This window comes from Sparus aurata, chromosome 4 (assembly GCF_900880675.1).
Source record: "Sparus aurata chromosome 4, fSpaAur1.1, whole genome shotgun sequence".
Lineage (NCBI taxonomy): Eukaryota > Metazoa > Chordata > Actinopteri > Spariformes > Sparidae > Sparus > Sparus aurata.
Window position 1 is genome coordinate 28405775 of NC_044190.1, and position 13268 is coordinate 28419042.

The following is a 13268-nucleotide window of genomic DNA, read 5'->3' on the forward strand; positions in this document are numbered from 1 at the left end:
TGTGCAGTATGGGAGACATTTCCTTGTTTTGCTAGAGGAAGGACATTTTTGTAACCTGACTATGGCGGTCTGGACACCAACAGAGACTGAAATTTGTTTGAAAGACACTGAACTCAAACTTTCTTTGTCAACAGCGGTCAAAAATCGTCTTTTTTTGTACTCACCTATAGTACCGAGACTGGAGGTACGTGGAGCACACTGCTTTGGACACATGACTAGCTGAGCCAAAGTCAATCACTTTCACCCTGTAGGGCTGCCTCACTGGGTCCACCAGCATTATGTTCTCCGGCTTGAGGTCTGCATGAATCAGACCCATGCCCTTCAGCTTTTTCAGCGCTGTGGCTACCTGCTGTAGCACAGGTCTAATCACTTTCAGGGGCAGCGGGCTGAACTTATTCTGCTTCAGGAAATCGTACAGGTTCTGCTCGAGCATCTCAAACACCAAGCAGGTGTGGCTGCGGTGCTGGAAGCATTCGAAAGCTCGCACAAGGTTGTGCTCATCTGCGTTCTCCCCACTCAGACGAGCGAGGATGCCAACTTCGATTTGACCCTGCCGTGCATATGAGGGGTGGTTCTTCAGGATCTTCACAGCCACTACCTCACCTGTGCCCCTCTTCCAGCACTTTACTACCTGGCCAAATGTGCCACGTCCCAAAAAATCTAGCACTTCATAAGTATTCTTCATGGAACACAGAACTTCATGCTGTACTACCTGATAGTCCCCATCCACTCCTCCTGCCCCCCCTGCTGCACCCCCACCCCCGGGCCCTACACCCTGTTTGGGGGGGCCCCCTCCAGCCCCCACGGCCGCTGGAGCGGTCATGGTTGCGTTCCCCACATTTGTTGTTTGCAACATGGCAGGCAACATTGACAGTTCCTCCACAATCTGCATGGTGCTCCCTCGGTTATCCAGCTCTTCACTTTTACGTTTCAGCCCACATCGCTGAGAGCTGTCGGCTGAGTTCAAACCTCCACAGTTCTCTTCTCTGTCACCCTCCTCCTCTCCACCTCCCTTGCCTCCTCCACTGCAGCCCACTCCCCTTCCCCCTCCTCCTGCCCCTGTTGCTCCACCGCTGCCCCCACTTGCTGTGTCTGTCTGCTGCTGCTCCTTGCCCTGTAAGTGCACAACCCCTGCGTCCTGTCGCTGCTGGGCCGCAGCGGGGCCTGGTCTTCCTCCTCCTCCTCCTCCTTCTACTGCTCTTTTACCGGGCTCTTGTCTCTGTACGCCACGCACCACCACCGTCTGCACCGCGTACTGTTGTCCTCCACGCACTTTCACGCCCACAGCCAAGTCTCGGCTCACAAACGAGTGGGCTTGTTTCGTTGGGTGCACAATGCCAAGGGTTCTGCTGTTCAGATAAGTCCGTGGATGTGCCCTCTCATGGTACACACAGCTGCTGGGCTCGACTTTGAGTTTCTTCACACTGCTAAAGGCACTTGTCTGGGTTTGATAAATGTGTGGTGGGTAGACCAAGACTTGTGAGGCCATACCTGCAGAGAGAAAGAATAAAGCAACAGGTCATTAGCTGAGATGCAGATAAAGGACGTTTTTAGAATTTTACAAAAAAATGTCATTTTTAATGAACAATGTGAAGCACACTTTAAGTCATAATTTGCATAATTTATGTGTTAATCACTCTTTTATTCATGTATCACATGTTACATGAAGGGAAAAGTCCCTTGTCTCAATGTCTCTCTCTACTCTGCAACAGTAGCTGATGTTAGTTTAGAGATGGAGCCGCTAACATGAACAAATGACCAGCTTCCAGCACAAACCCCTTCAATCTAACTGCATTGCAAAAAACTAGCAGTTAAATCATCAGTTGACAAACTAAAGAAACGGTCTAGATCACCTAGTGTTTTTCCTGTCTGTAATTGCTTGAGTTTAAGTTACTCAGTCCAAACCAACTGACAGATACCATGAATCCCACTAGTTGTTTTTATCCAGGGTTCGCAAGGCTCTTTTAGAGTAAAGTATTCAAGCACTTATTTTCAAGGAACCTAAAGAAATATCTCCAGGTTCTGAAAATCTTCATCATACATCTAAATTTACTATAAACTCAACAGCGAAAAATCAGGTTTACAGAATTCATTTATACCAATAGCAATCAATGTTGGTGTATGTTTTGACTGTTTATTTTACCAGCTCTTCATAGTAGCGTTGAATGTGTCTTCTAACCATGACTATTGAATTCTGGGTTAGCGTTAAACAAACAAATATGACAACAAAAATGTTTCATTTCAAATATTCAAATATTTTTGATTGACACGCAAGATTGTGTAAATGAAACACCTGACTGTGATTATAAAAAAATATAAAATCCAAACATATTCCTAATCTTGAAAAAACAACAGTTAAAATTAAGCATTTCACAAACTTTCAAGACTGTGTACAAACAAAACAACTAACAACTAGTCCCGCCTGATTAACTTCCATTCACTCATTACCCCAAGCACATACACCAAATGGATGAGGGCAAGATAACATGTTGTAGTCGAGTGCTTAGAACACCTTCACCATCCTGCCCCATCCACTGCAATCCCACCAACACCTCCACACAGTAGATGACTAACTTCTCAAAGGTTTGCCTGACCTTTTCCTGCCATTTCCATGCATCCTACTGTGGGTCTCTAGGCAACCAATAGAGAGGGAGAGAGGATAAGAGATAGACAAAGAGAGAAAAATGAAGTTGCAAAGCATCATCAGGCCCACGTTTCCAATTACCTAAGACATGGTTTGTTTTTCCGTCCTTCCCATTCTACGTGTGTACACGTTTGACGGAGGATAAAGCACTTCATGCTCATGGAGACCATCACATTTTTCTGAAATATTCTCAAACTCAATTATGTGATCCTGACCAAACCCAATATTCAAAACTGGCACAGTGACCTTATCAGACACCGACTGTGTGCCATACTGGAGCCAATGACCTACTTTCATCTCTGGGCACATTCATTGAGACAGAAACAGCTCATCTGCAAAGGTTTACATATACTTTAATCAACAGAGCATTTATAGAACTATGTCTACCGATGTATTAAACCTAATTAGATCATTATTAATCAGTGTTCTCAGTGCTGTGTATGAACAAATGCCCCCATCATTTCCTAATGCCTTATTTCCCCATCTCATTCAAACAAGATACGTTTCTAGAAATCTATCTAAAAAGCACATACAAGTGTGTTTGGGACTGTTGCCCCTAAAATAAATACCCTTGCTGGAAAACACACTTGTGTTGTGATAACACTAGTGCTGTGAGCTTTGACTCTATTCTGAGCAGCAAGATAAGGTCAGCCTATTCCCTTGACAGCTCTTTGCTCAATCACACCCGTGTTACTGTTTGGTTGTCCTGTTTACCATCTTCTCTGTTAGGGGCAATTTATCAAATTATCCCAAGCTGGGCTCAAAAGGGCAACCATCTTGGTCATGAATAAAAACAAAATTGGAAACACTCCATGGGGAAATTGAGATTGGCCACACTGGCACACCTACAAATGAGTGTCCTGGCTGTCTAGTCTGAAAGACTACCACAGTGTCACAAACATTTTCAGTCTATACGCCCAATAGACTGTTCGTTAACACATTTTAATTATTATGTTATGGCATGGCTGCCCAGGGCTTTTCTGAGTGGAGTTTGTATGCTCCCCCTGTGCCAGCATTGGTTCCCACAGTCCAAACACATGCAGGAAGGATGAACTGGAGAATTTAAATGACCCGTTCCTGTGTGCATGCATATCTTGCCATTCTTTGTTTGCCTTATCCCTGAGATAGCTGAATTATTTTTGGGGAAGTGTCTAACACACCTTTGTTTATGGTGTGTCACCTGCAATAAAGGCTGTAGAGCCTTACAGCGGCCTCCATTATTCAGAATTTGGACTTTGACTCGCCAGATAGCAATACACACTGTGACATAGTATTACAACTCTTAATCCGTAAACTCATACGTTTCAAACAATTACCACTTTGCCAATCACGTGTTCAATAGGCTCCTTCCATCAAAGAGATATGAGGAAACCATACAATGATGGTAGCACATGGTGTATTTCGCGTAATGTTTGAGTTTGAAATGGAGAAGCAGTGGAGAAGTTAATTAAGTTGCAGAAGTGGTTTCAGTCATTTTCCGTACGCGTCAACATATGTTTTACTGCTGTGAGGCTGGGTCTCAATTAGACAGACACAAGGCCTACAGACATATTACATTTGTTTTTGAATCGTAAGACAATCTTAGCGAGAATGTGTTTTTGTACTTGAATCTGATGATTCAAAACAAGTGTTGGGATTACATGCACTTACACTGGGCGCAACAATTGCACTCTCACAAACCTCTGCTGTTACGCAATTGTGGCCGGCGCGCAGACCCGTTGTGTGCCTCTCTAAATTTGAAACATCCGGCTACGTCAACTGAGCATGGCTCACTGTCGGTGATTGGTTCGTTGACCTGTTATAGCCCCCCCATGCATTTTTAAAGATGAGAAGGGAACACAGGGACTGTAACAGGGTAACATGGGGCTTTTCCTGTTTTTCCAGGTTCAGGTTTGTTCTACAGCAGCCTTCCCATGTGAATACTGTAGATTTGTCAACAGAGCCAATGACAGTTTTAGACAGAACTAGGAAGTCCTGCACAGCCGAGAATGCAACTCACTTAATAAACATGAACTGTTGTGAATTGCGCACACATACAGCACAGTATGTGTCAAGTGCTATGACTTGCATGACTGAGAAACCTTCAACAACATACGACAGGGTAGATGTCACACATGTTACTGTAAAAAAACAATTGGCTAAAATGGCCAGGGGACCCAGCACTGATGTTTCCACTAAAAAACAGACAAACAAAAGCCTTAAATCATCTATACATGAGGATTTGGGATGCACATAGAATGAAAAGCCAGTTGTTCAAGAGCACGGATTTCCAATCTGTTAAAACTTGTCAGAAAAACTTTGCTACTAAAGGCCCAGATAAGCAGAAGAAAATGGATGGATGGATGGATGGAGGCGGAACACCTCGTCTTTTGGTTTGTGTATTATTTCTGTCTTGAAAGACAGCAAATGTAAAATTAAATTAAAAAAAAATTTTTAAAAGCCAACAAAGACATGTTGACGGGACAAAAAAAAGTTTTACAAAAATGCTCATGTGATTTTATACAGCCATAGTGTTCGTAAAAAAAAAGACCAACTGATTACAATTGTGACAAAGTGAAACTGGGATTTTTCCTCTGCCAGTAATTGTACCATTAAAATCCAGGGTTCTCCCCAGACGGTGGAACAGCGGCGCTGCGCCGCTATACCGCTCGGTCAGCGCCGCTATACTCCGCGAGTGACAGTGTCGAGCGTCAGTCCGTCCGTCCGTCCGCCGTCCCCCGGTTGACGGCTAGGAGCTCCCGGCTGACGGGGATGAGCGTCCGTCCGTCCCTCGGCTGACGGAGTTGATGACCGGCTGTCCGTACGTCTGTGTCTCCCCCCCCCCGGACTGACGTTGACGAGCGGTCGCCCCCCCCCCCCCCCCCCCGTACAGACGGTGCGCCGCTATACTAAGAATTTCTAGGGAGAACCCTGAAATCTATAATCATTGCAACCCTACACAGAGCACACCCAAGACACTTAAAGACTCAGACAGAGCTCAGTCTTGGAATGCACTCCATCTCTCACCTGAGTTCCAAATCATGTCCCAACCTACCATTTCTGAACCTACATATTTCTAAAAGTGGACGACATAGCACCATATAGAGACCCACGAACTGTGTTGTATGTGCTTGCTAAATAGAGATTACCAACAGAACATCTGAGATTACAGCATTTACTTAACTTGCCTCATGTTTCCTTCGCTGTGATATAGCAATGGCCAAATTCAATATTGCAGAGCCAAAGCAAAGTGTGTGTTTTTTTTTAGCTTCCAAATGAAATACAACATTACTGTGAGATTCATCTCAGTGCTCAGGGAACGTTAACTGACTGGTCTAGAGATGGAGAGTGTGCTGTCTGGTGCCAGTGTCCCTAGACAGAGGGAGTCTCCACTTGGACCACTCTCACCAACTGAGCAATCAAGATGTCTAGATCTGAATACCAGCTCAGTGTAACAGAACACCCAAATTGAATTTAAAAACTAAACTTAACTTGAGCATCAGTTAATTTCCCTGGCCACACAAATACAATCACTAAATGGGCAGGAGAATTTCTAACACAAGGATGTGAAGCAGACAGCCTTTGTTGTTTCAAAGGCAAAAGAATGGCAGCTGCTGCTATTATTACCATCTGAAGCCAGATACTCCCTTGGTCAGCCATGAGGCTCCTCCTGTGGCATCGCATTACTTTCAAAGCTGAAGAACCTTTCCAGCAACCTTGAGCTGCTAAGTAATTGCTCACAGTTGAACTTCTGACCCTTACCCACTCCAAATTAAATTGTCAAGAAAATAAACACTAGACACCTGTGCACAATGTCTTAAGACATAGAAATAAGAGTAGATGAGAGGACAAACAGGTGTGATGATAGCCACACCATGTTGTGGGGGAAAAACAAACGCAAAACAAAGTAATCCTTCCATTCCATTTTCTCCCCCACTGGGGAAAAACAAATGCATGGTCTAATCTAATGTGCAGACAAAGGTTGTGTTTCTATTTAAATGTTGTGTTAATTTAAAAAACATTTCCAAAATAGTCAACATTATAAAAAATACTTGTTGTATTGCTGTTTTAATTAACTACTGCAATGTGAATATCCACATAAAAACCGTAATGTATTCTTTAGTTTATGTGCAGTCAAGCAAAGAAAAGGTGTGGTTAAATGTTGAGTGTGGATGAAAAACTACTTAAGTGTTTAAAATAGAGGTAGATGAATACAGCACTTCAACATCCCTGCTTATCCCAAAACGTTTCCATCAGTAATAGTCACAGATGAGAGACAATCAGACCCAAGGCCAGCTGTAAACTGCAAGTCGCTCAGGAGCTATTCATGGCCGCGTGGCTTGAGTTCTCAGCTAAGACCAAAACACAGTGTTGCTGTTGTCAGTGGAGCTTAAACTCTGGACCATGTGAGCTATAAACATTTGCCATCCTACAGCTTACCAAAACAGAAGCATTAAGCATTCACACTTTGGTTGATAACATCATCATGCATTTTGTTCGGTAGCTCAGCTTTCTCTACAAAAAGCAAATAGAATACAGATGACAATAAAAATACAAGTCAAAATGAGTAGTAAAACAGAATTGAGCTAGTATGCTTACTGCAGTAAACAAGGGGCTTATAACCTTATTATGCTTCTGGAGCATCACACATAAACATTAGTCCAAATATGATCAAACCCTGATGGTAGATTCTGCTAAAAATGAGAATCAGGAATTTTGTTCCACTGTTTTTCAAGCACGACATGAAGAACTTTGGTGGGAAGGCTTTGTGTAGCATTTGTTTGACAAAGCATTAATCCTTTGTTTTGTGCTGGTAAACATCATCATATCTTTGGTTAACTTAGGCAACAAAAAAACAGTCTCACAAAGCAGTCTTTATAAAGGTTCAGCTGTGATTGTTTAAGTGGTCAGCAACAAGGAATTTTCTCTGACATTTTTGTATTACGGTTTAAAGAAAACAATTATTCTGGTGACTCGTGATTTTAATCTTACCAACCCAATATGACCCAGAAAATGTTTAGTCATAATGAAATAATTCAATGAGATCAGGTCAAATGAGGAGACCAAATGTAGACTGTTTATGGTTGAAACGAGAGCAAAAATGTCAGTTCCTGTCCGCTTCCTGCTGTTGCTATCCCTTGAGCGTTAAGCAGGGGCTGGTGTCTCAACTCACTGGGGCACAACCTCCCTACACACCGTTGTGCTTTGCCGGTGTCTCGTGAACATGATCTTCCATGCGCATCTGATGAAAAGGCCCTCTATTTTCTCAAGCATGTGACCACATGGTATTTTGACTGTGAACTTATGACTATCATTTAGTATTTGTATTCTCCTTGTTGGATAAGCCCCTTTACACAGGAAATACACTGTGCAGTCAACCGTTGTGACGAAGGGCTTGTGAATGCAAAATAAAAGCGAGTACCAGTTAGTCTACTTATATTATGCTTGTATGAATCTGTAGGCACATGTTCATATCACTCCATGATCACTTCTATCTAACAACTGTCTTCAAGTTGCACACACTGAAATACAACACGCAACATCAAGCATTTACTGTGTATCGATCAGCAAAACATTGATCATAGAGCCACACAAACTTCTCATTTAACCAACTATGAACACATTAGCACAGGGAGCAGTTTTACTGGAAACAAGACAGTCTTTCTTCACCAGTTTCTGCACAAAAGCATCTTACGTGAAAATCCAGGGCCCTGACCAGATCACTGGATGCATGTATGTCATTATGTAGCATGTGCTGGAACACATGTTTACGACTTGGAATATTGTACTTTTTTCCACCTATCACTTTTGTAATTTCATGTAAAGTACCTCACGTCTTCTCGTCACGGTACTCACAACCTAAACTATCAATCATTCTGTTTTGTTTTCTGTCTCGCATCTGGGCTCATACCTCAACATGACAGCACTGAGAAACCAGCCTTTAAGTTGCCCACAATGCAACGCAGAGGAGCGTCTGCCCCAAGCATTACTGTGCAGCATGACATGACATGACATGACATGGCAAGACAGTTTTTCCAAATCCTTTTGCCTCAACAACCCCATTAACATCCAACATTATGTACCAATAGTAATGCAATTATTTTGTATTATTTTGTATTATTATTATATAATAATAATTATATACTATTATAGTTTTTTGTACCATATTGTGCAGCCCTAAATATCATAATTCAAGGGGAAATCACAGTTTACTCTTTAATTCATTGGCCACACTTTGTGCGGACTTACTTTTGGCACCACTGTACTCATTATCACCTATGAACTTGCTTTGGTGGCCTTGATAGTGATAAGCTGTTGAATGTGACACATGTAGAGTAGACATGAGTATCTATGCAAAGGGGAATCACACAAAGAGCAGTACTGTGGTGTATTGTACTCACCCTGTAGACTCAAAGGCTGCCAGTATTCACAGATAGTAACTGGGTGGCAGCTTTACTACTGCATTACAAACTGTAAGTTGGTGAAGTTGAATACCAGCTTACCTCTACTTAAGAGAATGAATATATGCTATTACGTAACTTGGACCAAATATGACTGAACATTAGCAGATAGCCTCATCAGTATTATTTGTATCTTTGGTCCAAATACAAGAACCACAACTAAAGAAAAGGAAAGCTCAATGAATTACACCCTATTGGACAAAACAGAGCAGCCTCATCTGCTTCATAGCCACTGGAATTTTTCAGCTTAGCACAGTAAAGCAAAACAAAAACCCACAAAAGGTCTATGTGATTCCTTAGTTCCAGGGCTACAAAAGAAGAAGTGCTACCATGACACAGGACAGGGAAAGTGCATCGACTACCACGTCAGAGCCCCACAGCACAATGAGTCTTGAATTTCTATTTCCAGTTTCACCATTTTACAAAAAAAAAGGAGTTTCACAGTGAGCCCAGGAGCAATGACTCCCTGTCACATAAACAGTCTGTAGCCAAAACAATCTTTCCTATAATCACAGCGGGTTCTTTTGTTCTTGCTGGTAGGTGATGGTGGTGATGTCGAAACCTTCCCATAGGTGTTCAACCATAAACCCTATATCTCTTTAACACACAACCACCACTGTAAATTGATTATTACAGCCACGTTTAGTGTGATTAACGTGATATCAACTCTAACGTTCTGTGTTTTCTATCTCCTAAGGTGGCAAGGATTAGATACCGGGAAGAGGAATTAAGTTTTTTTTAAAGTTGTGTGTCTAAAAATGTGAGCAAAATACTTGACGATTTCAAGAGGGAACTTGAAACATTGCCCAGGGTTTCACTGGCTGCCACTCTTGGTTTTCCACACTGAGGGGGGTTTGTCAGATATTAACTAAATGAGGTAACCTAGCCAGAATCGGAGTAAAGTTTTGATAGACTCTAAAAACCCTGATGCGTAAGCTGCTTTACAATTTAACTTACAGTTAGATATCTGTAACGTTAGTTAGCTTCGTAACAGGTGACATTACTAGACATCTTAAACATTCTCAGACCGATAACACCTGTAATTCGTGTTTTAACATGTCTAACCACGACTGAGCCGTTATAATCATGCAATGTTTCGCTAGGTTAACGGGGTCCCTTACTAAGTGTGATGTCAGTTAACGTCAACATAATAAGAAGTAATACTGCACTCACAAGTGAAGTCACTCGATCCATATGGTAGACTTGGGATAATGGTAATAATCTACCAACCCTGGTTAGTTGATATAGTTAGCTAATCATACAACTTAGCAACACGCTCAACAACAACAGCTAAAACAGAAATCATCGGGTCTCCGTGACAACACAGAAATAACAAACACCAGACAGCACATTGCACTCACGTTCATAATTACCACCAACGTCATCCCTACCGCTACTTGGCAGGATAACAAAAATAACTCACCACCAGTGAATTCATGACCGCAGAGTGCTGACGGGGCTAATGAACAACGCTAATGTTGAAACAGTTGAGACGTTATAGAGCCAAAAAGCTGCCTAGCTAAGTTTGTAGCTGAGTTATGACTTCGTATTAGCTACGTCACATTTAAAGTATCGTTTCGTACGTTAAACTTAACAAATATCACAATTCACGGCCTCCACGACACCACTTACCTTCACATAGAGTCACGATAAGTATAATCCAGGGCTTCTCTGAACATGTTATGGACTTATAAATCCATACCATGCACAGTTCGCCTGCATTGCTGCCATCTTGTCCTAGACGACAGGAAGGGAGAGCTCGCTCTCGGTAACGACACCATCTCCCACATTTTAAACATTAAATAACTCCTGCGTACGAGCATCCAGAAAACCCACACCGAGCCCACGTTGTAGCTACACAGTTAAAATTCGTCTCCGTCCTCTTTGGGCGAAGTAGCCCATCTCTGAAAGGGTGTCCGTTACCCCGACTAGACGTGCGGTTCCGCGGGCCTGCCAGCCTCTAACATGTCCCTTTTTTCTCTAGCAACTGCAAGCGAATGTTTGTGAACTGACGGCATTGGTCAGACCAGAGTAGTCGATCATCGAGCAGACGCATTCACAAAGATCCAGGATGACGAGGTGCATCCATGAGGATCACAGCGCAAAACAATAAAGGGATTAATTGTTAAATATTTTGATAAGACCGAAAAGGTGGATCGGTATCACGGTATAACGGGAAAAAAAAAATTTCATAACGAGATGGTTAGGCATTGTTTAAGATATTTGCACATCCCTGCGAAAAACAAACTTAATCTGCTATCACAAGATACTAATCATCATGTTATGATATGAAATGCTTCATGTTATAATGTGATAATATATTACACCCTTTATAACCTACTATTTATCTTGTTAGGTTATAACGTTATAATTTGTTGTCATATCAAAACTTTTTGTATATTGTTCATTCCATTCTTATGTTTTAACTTCCATTCATCTTATGTCTTTGATTCTCATTTTAACTTTCTTTTAAAACATATTGTTTGAGCATTGTTGAAGGGAGCCTGACAATAAAACTTGGATGATACTGTGAAATGTTAAATTATAGTATAGTATATTATACTTAAACATGCACGGAAAATAAAGGACTTGATCTCTGTGATCAGAGGGGTTACAATGTACATGAGACTTGTGACTAAAAGTTTGAAAATAGGCATCTGTTCAGCATTTGGAATATTTGATGGGGAAAAAAACAGATATAAGAGAATCACATAGTCCAGATAGTCATCTTAATCAATTTGAGCTTTTGCATTAGAACATAGAGTTGAGAAGGCATTATAGGTAAGAACAATGACGGTAAGAGGATCAACATGATAAGGAAACTGCATAGTTGAAAATGTATGATAAATGTTGATAACTGATTGCTCAAAGATGTACACAAATGTACATAAACTTTGAAGCCATTAACACTATCAGAAGGGTGACTCCATTGATCAGTTTCTTCAATTTGTTGCATGACTGACATTTGAAGATACAATGCAGAACATAATTAGCCTCCAGTATTCAATTATTGCTCATGTCTTTATTTCTTGAGCAAAGTGTCACCAGCAGACTGTCCATAAGGACATCAGTGGGGGAGCACAAGCTCTGCCCAGACAGTCAGGAGGCACCCAGCTGACAAAGTAAGCTGTTCATAAACCCCCGGGGTCTGAGAAGACTGTAATCTAATCCCCCAAAAGGCATTTGTCTTTCCCAGTCCCCACCCCAATTACAGACAAGACCTGGTCAGCTGGAAAGCAGGTGTGAACGCCTCTTTTCTAATCTGGTGCATCATGAGTAAACACAGCTGGGGTGGTAATAGAGGAGGCAGAGTGGCCCACACCTATAGAAGCCCCCTTTAGCTTCCTGTGGAAGACACAAGGTCTCTCCCCCACCGCCACAAGTCTCACCCCAGGCAGTTGTGCATGGCTTATCATTAACTCTAGGCAGACATAGACATTCAGTATTCTTTACAACAGCGACTGTGAAGACATTAACAGTGTCCAACAAAGAAAACATATAATATAATATAACATCCTCCAAATCATCCCAGTGCACAAGTTTTCTACAATTGACATCAGATTTTCATTTTTTCTTCACTATAGCTCAGTCACAATTATCAGGATGCTGTGAAAAAAAACAAAAAAAACATCTGCTGTTTACTTACTGTCACCGCACTGAAACTGTGAGATCTTATGGCACACAGATGCTAGGTGTTGCTTTCAGGTGGGAGAAACTTTTTCCGCTCTGTGGTCTGTTGCTCTAGTCTGTTTGGAGATGGTAGCCAGAGACACACACAAGCGCGCGCTCACGGTGACTGTCATTTGTCTCCCCCTGCTGGCCGGCGTGGTGGACAGTATTGTTTGCAACACATGACTGGCTTTTGTCCGTTTGCTTTATGGTTATTTTTGGGAATATGTTATTGTGACTTTGGTCAGCGTGATAAAACTGGATGTTTTCCTATTTGCAAACATCCACCTTGCGGATCGGGAATGATGGGTTAGAGTTTTGTCTCTTTCTCATGACCACTGCCAGAAGCCGCCTATAGGTCAAAATTATGAACTTGGTGTGCCAGTTGCATATGAGTCACCTGAAGGCACGTGCTTGTCAGGCATAAACGTTTACACGCTGTGATTAGTTAAGCATAATTTGCTCTTTTGCTCTCATAAACAGACGGAATAATTAGTAGGGAGGTTCTACACATG

General features: G+C 42.0%; 1 protein-coding gene across 3 annotated transcripts in view; it reads right to left on the minus strand.

Annotated features, from left to right (window-relative positions):
• Positions 1 to 11087, minus strand: part of LOC115580242 (homeodomain-interacting protein kinase 3-like) — a 38023-nt gene extending 26936 nt beyond the window's left edge. For 2 of the 3 annotated variants that reach the window (XM_030414384.1, XM_030414383.1), the window contains exons 1-2: positions 10717 to 11087; positions 165 to 1491 (exon numbers count right to left, since the gene is read on the minus strand). In XM_030414384.1, coding sequence (XP_030270244.1) covers positions 165 to 1491; positions 10717 to 10789 — 1400 coding nt within the window. In that variant the 5' untranslated portion in view covers positions 10790 to 11087. Of the gene's footprint in view, positions 1 to 164; positions 1492 to 10257; positions 10401 to 10716 lie in introns of those variants that run through there. The other variant, XM_030414385.1, reaches the window with a different exon arrangement.
• Positions 11088 to 13268: the final 2181 nt, after the last annotated feature.